The sequence below is a fragment of the Ruditapes philippinarum genome, unplaced genomic scaffold (assembly GCF_026571515.1).
Source record: "Ruditapes philippinarum isolate M1 unplaced genomic scaffold, ASM2657151v2 ctg5244_1_1_1_1, whole genome shotgun sequence".
NCBI lineage: Eukaryota > Metazoa > Mollusca > Bivalvia > Venerida > Veneridae > Ruditapes > Ruditapes philippinarum.
The window spans coordinates 99,429-109,143 of NW_026866343.1; the positions used below are offsets into that span (position 1 = coordinate 99,429).

Consider the following 9,715-nt stretch of genomic DNA (forward strand, 5'->3'; position numbering starts at 1 on the left):
TAGCTAAGAAAAAATAATTATAAAGAAACAGACATTTATTTTATAATTTATTGAAATCTAAATCCATCTCCAAAAAAAAAAATATAATTAATCATTTAAAAATTATTTTACTTAAAATCAGAATAGTGTAGTCCAATGTGTTTTATGCATCCCAGACTTCCTGGTTGATTCCTTGAAAGATAACATTTGATAACGTCTTTCGTATGACACATGCCTATGATAAGCATTTAATTAAAATTATTTTGTAAATTTGTCAGTGAATCATCGATTTTTCGTTTGACTTAATGATTGAAAAGCGTTTGTTTTAATTAATAAACAGTGACAATGAGTGTCATAAATACAAAGGAAATATCGGGCAAATTACAACTCTAATAGTCCCCCGATTATTGAAAATAAGCGCAGAGTATGGGAAAAATGAAATATTCAAAATTGAAAATGGAGAGAAGTGTTGAAACTGTAATACACGTATAACAGTCCATTAAATTGATTATCCTTTTATGTACAAGTCTACAAGAGCATGATTCAAGCACAAAATAATGTTTGTTTTCTTTTTCTGTACAAACTATTTACATTTTGAATATGCATGCATATATTATGTCATATAAATATTGCAAAACATCTTGTCATAAAAATATTTCTTGCCTGTTTTCTGTTAGATATACTGTATAGATATAGCTATGGGTAAAATAATATTATTGCAGGAAATTGAAATCTTATAATTTTTTACTGGACATATCAAATCTGAATAAGAGAATGCACAAACAGTATTCTGTGGAAACTGCATTCTCTAGCTATTACTGGTCATATTGATTTTGATCTTTCTTTTAGAAACTGCTTGTTTTTTTTTTAAATGACAACATGTATTCATACAGAGTTTAACTATGGTGTGTATAGTAATTATCAGTAGTTTCGAATTAAATTTGAGCGTATCTGAAACTAGTAAAATCTGACACTAAAAGTCGCGAAGAACAGCAAACAAATAAAAACATAGACAACAACAACAACAAAAATGAAACACACTAAAAAAACAATTAAAGTTTGCTTTGCGTAGTCAAGTCAAGTCTAGTCAAAAAACATTTTATTCTCTCATTTCATGTACAAACATGACATAATGGAGTAATAAACATGAATAAAGTATAATGAGGCTCAAATAGCAGTTAATTTACATACTAGCGAAAAATATAATAGAATTGTGCTTCCAGTTTTTAAGTACGTGGAGAGCCAAAACTGTTGTGTATATATATTACTAAAACATATTAAATAATAAAGAAAGCTAGTATTACATTCAAAGATATTGTTTCATTTTGTCTCGTCACACGCACACGCACACGTACACACACACGCACATACAAACAAACACACACACACACACACACACACATATATAAATGTATGCTTTCTATTTCACCAATGTGTAATATTAAATTGACGATAACTGCTCAATAGTACCGACAATCAATATTTTTACGTAAATAAATATACTACAAAAATTAAAGTAACCGTGCGAATCATTTTAAGGTATAAATGGAGAAGTCTAATTTTTAACAATAACAAAAGGTATGGTATAGAGTAGAAATTCCATTATGCGAATGGTAGATGAGGGGAGATAACAAAAAAAGCTTTGTACGTAGGTGTTGTTGCATTTACTTCCCTTTACTTAAAGTTTTAGGTAATATTCAAGTGTTTAGTTATGCAGAGTGAATTTAAATATGTATTCTACCATTTTGACTGTGAACGGATTGTTCGATACTTTTTAATCCAAGAAGCTAATCCGAAAGGTCACTATCGTTAATAACATGTAAATATAACTGATCGCCAGTGAGTTAGGGCTCGGATAAATCATTCTTCTAGCTGAACTTCTACAGTAATATGGTTCGTCGGGCTCAAATAATTTTAGAAATAAAAACATAGACAACAACAAAAAAACATGAAACACAGTAAAGAAACCAAACAATTTAAGCCTGCGTTTCGTATTCGTATTCAATCAGTTTGCCTGTGAACGGATTGTCCGATACATTTTTTATTCAAGAAGCTAATCTGAAAGGTCACTATCGTTAATAACAAGTAAATGTCACTGATCGCCAGTTAGTTCGGGTTCGGACTCAACATTGGATGCTTTGGTTCTTCTAGCTGAACTTCTACAGTTATATGGTTAGTCGGGTGTAGATAGTTTTGGGATTGTTCACTGGTCGAAGTGCTTGTCTCGGAAACGCTCTTGCGTGGACACGTTAGAGAATTATTATCAGTTTTGCACCTGTCCATTGAAATGTCGTCTGCTGCGATCGTGTCATAGTGGTCAGATTCATAGGGTTCATTGTAGACCCCGGAGTAGTTCATCTCACACGACGAACCCGCAATTCTTTGATAAAATAACAAAATATAGTCATATGGATAAAATAGCGGTGAAATAGGCTAAACTAACAGTATAACTTTCAATAACAGGACCATGTTATTTGAATGCTGACATATTTTGATGTATTGTCTTTTCCCCAAATTCTGTTTTGCTAATAAGATGTGAATGACAACGATCTTGGTAGTTAAGTTCTCGGAGTGTAAAGGCGGACTTCAACTTAAAATGTACACTACGTATAAAAAAGGGAAATAAGTAAGCAAAAATTGTTTTCAGGACGATCTACCCTCCCAAGAGATGCATTTCAAATTTAATACCAAACAAGTGATCCAGATATACATGTAAAGTAAATATATTTGATACTTATGGAGAAATGTACCCCAACAAAAGAGTATGATTAAGTATGCTCACTAGGTGCAATGTAATATGTAACGTCTCACACGCTTGCAATCCCCTAGCACCGGCCATACCGGTAATCAATAAGGCCAAATATACAATATCTGACAATAATGCAGAGTGATTTTATAAATTTGGTATTCAATGTGGGGTTTATATCTAGTAATATGAAACTACGATACGGATTAATTGTTACATTGGTATACGAAACAAGAGTGGTCACCCAAGTGACGAATGCCCCCGAAAATGTTTCTTATGCATGCAGGTATTATGAAAAGAAAAGAGAATGAAAGTAACTAATTGCTGAATATTGTTCTTTGTATAATTGTACCTGTAATCTGTAATTGTGATAGCATAAACCTTCAAAATATAAGTGTGACCTTGACCTTTGAAGAAGGGACGTGGTTCCTGGACGCGACAAAATGTTGTTATGAGATAGACATTTGTGCCAAATTATTTCAAAATCCCTTAATGCATGACAAAGTTACAGTCTGGACATGAGTGTTGTGTAAGTGGGGACGCACGCACGGACAGACGGACATGAGCCTTAATCGCGACACATTGTCTTGATATGGTAGACATTTGTGCCAAGTTATTTTAAAATCCTACCATGCATGGCAAAGTTACAGTCCGGACATAAATAAGTATCTTCAAATTCGTCTCGAGAGAATGAGTAACTTCAAACTATAAGTGTGACCTTGACCTTGAAGGTAGGGACATGGGTTTTTGTCGCGACATGTCATCTTGATGTGGTAGACATTTAAGCCTAATTATTTTTAAATCCTTCGATGTATGACATAGTTACACCCCGGACACGAATGTGTGTACCTATAAACTCAAATTGTGATAAAGTGAATTTCAAAATGGTAGTGCGACCTTGACCTTTGAGGTAGGGACGTGATAATTAGACGCAATAAATCGTCTTGATGTTGTAGACATTTATGCCTAGTTATTTTAAAATCATTTATTGCATGACAAAGGTACAGTCCGGGCATGAATGTGTGTACCTATTTACTCTAATTACGATAATGTGATACTTCAAAACGATAGTGTAACCTTGCCCTTACAGGTAAGGACGTGGTTTTTCAACGCTTCACATCGTCTTGATGTGGTAGACATTTGTGCCAAGTTATTTCAAAATCCCTCAATGTATGACAAAGTTACAGTCCGGACACGAATGAAGTAGGACAGACGGATAGACGGACGGACAGACGGTGCGATTATATTCAGCCTCCCTTTGGGGGCATAAAAAGAGACAAATGTCTCTAAATTAATGGATAATAATATGAAAACATCACTAATTTACTCCCAGAAGAAGTCAAAACCACTTGTAACGTAAAACAAGTACTTTCATAATTATATCAATTAAAAAAAACGATGATTTTGAGTCATAAAAATCAATTACTGCCTTAACAAAAGCACAAACTGAAAATATTGCATTAAATTAATGTACCTGCTCAATCGTAACTCAAAGGGGGGTTCTTTTTTCGTACTGTTCTTGTTTACTAGATTGCGTACTCTTGACTTCGCTTTTCTGTATTGACGACATATCAAAACTACAGCTGTAAAAATGAAATAAATGTAATTCGTTGAGACATTTTGATAAAATGACATGACATTAAATTTGACTTCTTTCCTTTCCGATATTGCCAACTGAAATCCTTTTCCGTAAATTATTTAACAACGCCCGTATTAATACTGCATAACCAATAACTCACTCTTTCTCCCACGTTTTGGTAGATTATAAACAGAGTGTCCAAGTACCAAGCTTTTTCGTATTGGATTCAACATTGATTAAAAACGTTAATACATCTCGCTTTATAGAACGCATACTTGATTTCATGTTGTTTAATAAGCAGCGAGTACATCAGTAAAAAAAAATAGATTACATACATCAAATATATATATATATGTGTGCTATATAATTTGTATACAATAAAAACAACAAATAGGAAAAGAAAACTACAAGTGTTATTTCAAAATTGTGTTACCATGCAATTATCCCTTTAGTGAACATATGTGTTTACACAAGCACAAAATTAAAAAAGGACATTATGCGTATGTGATTACTTTACCCGTAACGTTGATAAAAATGAGCGCAGCACCCGCTCCAGTCACTGACAATATAACGGAGAAATCAACTGACAATATTACAGAGTTATCAGAAGAACTAGTAACAGAGTTATCAGAAGAACTAGAATAACTGGAAGAATTTTCTATTGTTTCCGGTGTTCCAGTCGTGCCTGGTGACGTTTCTGTATACTCAACATATCCAATCATCTTTTGTATGTTTCCAATTGTTACCTATAAATTGAAAAAAGAGTAAAGATACGTATATGGATGACAATAAACGTAGGGTATAGGAGCAAAAAGTATGTTATGGTTACAAAAAGGATGACAGGTCACCAGACGAAGAAAATAAAAACAACTGACGGTGGCGTTTTCATGCAGTTTTAGGCTAAAAAAGATTTTGTATGATTTTCGGCAGTTTTAAACATTGGCTCCCTATTGTGTTAATTCTAAACATTAAAAGGGCCAGGCTTTTTTCAAGGAAAATCCTATTGAACTGGCAACGTAACAATTATTCAGTCTTTAAGGTAGTATGCTCGGAAATTGCTCAGCGATATTTTCTCATAACCTTGGGTATTTTAGTCTGCCAAGCTCTTAATAAGAAATAAACGAAACAATTTACATTTTCATACACAGTGACAGGTCTATTTAAGTATATATTTTCAATTAAATACTTGATATATAATCTACAAAAGTTGAATGAATATTCCTTACATTAACTTCAGACCGTGTTGCATTTGGTATTCCACTCCTTGGCTCGTATTGAGGGGCAATGCATGTTATACACGTCATGTTCAGCTCCACTATGACACATGATTCCACGCCGACTGTAACATTTATATCAAATTTTGTTGCAACATGGGTCAGCATATAACCCTGAAATAATAAGGGGATGGTAAACTGTTTTCTATTATGACTCCGTCTCTAGATTCTTGCAATGTACGTTAGAGCTATATTGCCAAAAAGATGTTCCATATTCCATTATAAGGTCTTACAATAACTTTCAAAATTTGCAAGATTTAATACACATAAAATTATAGACCTGAAGACACCAGTGAGACAGAATTGAAATGAAATAATATTCTATGTACAGATGTTAATTCATGCTGTTGATGTTTGGTTGTAAATCACACCAATACTGTAATGCTCATATGGCATCTTTCCAGGTTTACTAGTAGAGAAAACCTCATATGCCACTCCTGCATTTGTTTTTAGACAATGCAGGGACATGAGTAGAACCACCGATGTTCCATAAGCTAGCTAAACAATTATCTCCCATGAAATATTTTAAAGTTCAGGGCGGAAACGAACCTACTGTGGTGGGGAAGGGACAAGTGCTCTAATGTCAACAACCTTTACCGCTTAACCATGAACACCCTATGATAATTTATAATACCAATTACTTTTATAATTTTCTAAATTTCATTATTCTAAACAAGGTTGAAATCTTTGATATTCAAACACTAAAAGATTAAACAGAATCTGGTATTAATTTTATCCTTCTTAAATAAATACGTACATAAATATTCAGACGTCTCGTGTTTGCTTCAAATTTTACGACATTTTCTCCTTCAGTCAGATCTTTAATAATTGGATCTTGACAGTAGCATATTTCAACACTTATATTAACATTATCCAAATAAAATAAACCCTCGACTGTAACATTTTTTGAAAATCGATCTGTTGTATTGTCAAATTTCAACAGCTCTTTTCTAACACTTTCAGGCGCTTCTGGGGTTTGACAGGTTACTAGTTTTCCTGACAGTATTATGCAATCGCCAGTCTATAAGACAACAACATGTTGATTATTAAAATATGACATTTTTTCAACTTGAAACCTGATCATTTTAGATAATAATATTAGAAAGAATGCACTTCAATGAAAAAAATTATCATGAATTTCGAATACAAATGTGACACATTGACCTTTGAAGTAGGGACCTGATTCATACTCCCGACACATTGTCACACACATTTATGCATAAAAATTTTTAAATCCACCCAGGAACCTCAGAATTGTTGACCAAACACATTAGTGTTGATTTACAAAAATTCATATCATGACCATTTAAAAGTTTAAACTTGTTGGTTCATGCGTATGACTCATTGTCATTATGTCAAACAAATTCATCCATAATAATTTTCAAATTCATCCGGACATAACAAATTGTTGACCGGACACAAACATTTGTGTACGTATACAAAATTTGATATTACTTATTTTATCTACAAGTCAGTAACCTGATTCTTGCACCCTGAGCGCCGTCATTATACCCAATATATTATGGATAAATTTCCTTTTGGATTCAGAGTGTGACAATAACCTTTGAGATTCAGACCTAGGTGTTGCATATTACACACTGCCTCAATGTGATACACATTTAATCAAACTTATTTTATAATTTATCAAGGAATGACAAATTCATAGACTTGTCACGGACGGAAGAACAGAAAGACAAATGAAAGCTTCAAAAACTATATGCCTCTTTTTGGGGCTGGGGAACAAACAAAACAAACAACACAAAATAACCACATAACACAAACAAAATAAAGAAATTAAAGAAAGCATCATTGAATTTAACAATGCCCACCAATACCTATAGTTGATTCATATTCACAAACTTTTTACCACTGTCCTATTGTAGAGACAAATGCAAACGCTACACTTGTAGATATCAGGAATTTGAATTGAATCCTGAGTCACAGAAATAAAATTGAAAAATCATTCAGATTATCATACGTCTAAAATATTACGTGTGTTTTTCTAAACAAGATCGTCAGTCAATAAAAATGAGGATCCCCCAAACAAAACTAACCACCGACATACCAAATAGTTTATGTAATATATGAATAAATGCACAATATAGTAGAAAAAAATCTAAACGCACGTACAAAGTCAGCAACGAAATGTCACCTACTGTTTCCTTTCTTTGTTGATGGGCCAAATATGTCAGTAAGTTTCCTTTTTAACAAATTACCTTAATTACTACTTTGTGACGTAATATTAATCTGGCATTATGAGCGTTGGTTAACTGTACCCCTTCAACTGTAATTTTAGTTCCTCCACTGAGAAAGAAAAAGAACGGTTACACTTCATAAAGAAAGCTCTAATTGTTAGCAATATTTACATGTACTTCGATGAAAATCTGGAAACAAAGTGATCCCTCGGAAGCATTAATCACAACAAAATTACAAGAGAATTGCAGACTCGGTTTGATTGAGTCTGTACATGAGGGATAATGAATACGTGCAACATCCCTCACGCCCCCTAGCACCGGCTTGAGCGGTACTCAATTCTCAACACTCAATAGTGTTGGCATCAATGATCCCGAAGGACCAGAAAAATATAACAACACTGAAGTGAAGAACGCTAGTTACCTATCTTCAGATAACAATTAAACTGCTGTTAGACCATTATAAGAAGTCCAATAAAAAAATTAATTTATTTTCAGATAAAAGCCACTGATACCTATTCGAACTTAAAGAAACCATACCTTGCTTTATTTGTAACAAGAGTCACAAAAGCTTAGAATGTGGACAATAAATATTTTCATCTGAATTGAAATTTCTAGGTTAATCTGATCCTTTCATCTCTTTGTGACTCAAATATAAGACACAATATTCAGCATTTTTATGTTAAGTTTTAAACTCCTCTGAAGATGTTTCTTAATTCCGAATTTTTCATGATTTTCATATTCAAATGTTAGGTACTGATTTTCAGCCAGTGCTATGGGGGTGGGAAAAGTTTTCCTCTATTTTTTTGTGAATATACCTTAGAAATGCTTTCTGGGGTGATAACGGATGAATAATCGGATCGGCGATAAATGTAAATGCATATGGTATTGTAATTTCGCTGCAATCAATCTTGAGAGAAACACCGTTGATTGCATGTTCTTCTTTTTTACCAGCTGTACAAACGATAGTAAGGTTTGTTGGTGTTCTAAAAATATAAAAAGAACATGGCATTTAAGGCAGAAAAAGATCAATGATACACATTCAATGTGTAAAAACATTGACGAAATAATTGATTTTCCTTTTCCATATTTTTTTGACCTGTTTTCCAAAAAAAGATAATTCTTAAAATCTACACTCATTAATAATTGTTACTTTATTTCGAAAAGTTTTTTAATGGTAACGTTATGACGAGACAAACATTTTGGAAACATGTCAGGATTTTTACAGTGTCACCTCAAAGAAGGTCAATGTATTCCCCGTCTCTTTATGTATATTCAACGTTGTTATACTTTGCTGGTTCTTCGGGATCATTGATCCCAGCTTATAAGTATAGAAGATTGCATTCCGCTCTAGGGATTGATACCGCTTATGTCGATGCTTGATGCGGATGAGATGTGCCACATGTACATAAACTTTCACAAACCGAGTCTGTACTTTTATATTAAATTGTTGTTTTCAATATCTCCAGTGGATCTACCTTTACAAGATTTTTAACATTATTTTGAAAAACAATGGTAACATTCATATGAATTTTATTGTAGATTATGAAAATAGTAAATGATGACAAAGTAAGTTTCAATCCTAATCTTTTTTTAAGTAAAAGTCACGTATAAGGAAGTTATTGTAGGAAGTGAATTTTGTATAAAATAGTCCTCGTAAGTTTACAACAATTCATAATAGAATGAATGATTTTAGCTCGAAAATATCTTCATATTTTCTCCAAACCACCAAAAGAATTGTTGCAATCCGCAATATATATGTAATGAACATGAAAAAAGATACTCCCTCTGTATAAAAGTGCAGATTTACACAAATATGAAAATTAGGATAAAATTTGATTTATATGTATTGAAAGTGTATTTTATTGCATTTTCCATGAAAGAATTATTGCTGAGGGTTTATTCAAAAGTAGAGAAATGGTAGTTTAAATGTGGAAGGGATCGC

At 32.9% G+C, this 9,715-nt stretch overlaps 1 protein-coding gene across 1 annotated transcript; it reads right to left on the reverse strand.

The window, feature by feature from the left end:
* Positions 1-1,387: 1,387 nt before the first annotated feature.
* LOC132732216 (plexin-2-like) lies at positions 1,388-9,404 on the reverse strand. The gene is made up of 7 exons (XM_060718606.1): positions 8,589-9,404; positions 7,795-7,882; positions 6,336-6,599; positions 5,531-5,692; positions 4,822-5,050; positions 4,200-4,308; positions 1,388-2,359 (listed from the first exon to the last, which is right to left on the reverse strand). Exons 1-7 carry the CDS (start codon positions 8,780-8,782, stop codon positions 2,086-2,088), a joined length of 1,320 nt encoding a protein of 439 aa, XP_060574589.1. The 5' UTR covers positions 8,783-9,404; the 3' UTR covers positions 1,388-2,085.
* Positions 9,405-9,715: the final 311 nt, after the last annotated feature.

What these genes read in the sequence shown, in the direction of transcription:
- LOC132732216 (XM_060718606.1), bottom strand. Translation starts at nt 8,782, where the DNA reads ATGCCATGTTCTTTTTATATTTTTAGAACACCAACAAACCTTACTATC. An exon ending in GTCACAAAGTAGTAATTAAG is followed by an intron (nt 6,600 to 7,794) that starts GTAATTTGTTAA and finishes GTTGTCTTATAG; the next exon opens with ACTGGCGATTGCATAATACT. An exon ending in CGAGACGTCTGAATATTTAT is followed by an intron (nt 5,693 to 6,335) that starts GTACGTATTTAT and finishes TTATTATTTCAG; the next exon opens with GGTTATATGCTGACCCATGT.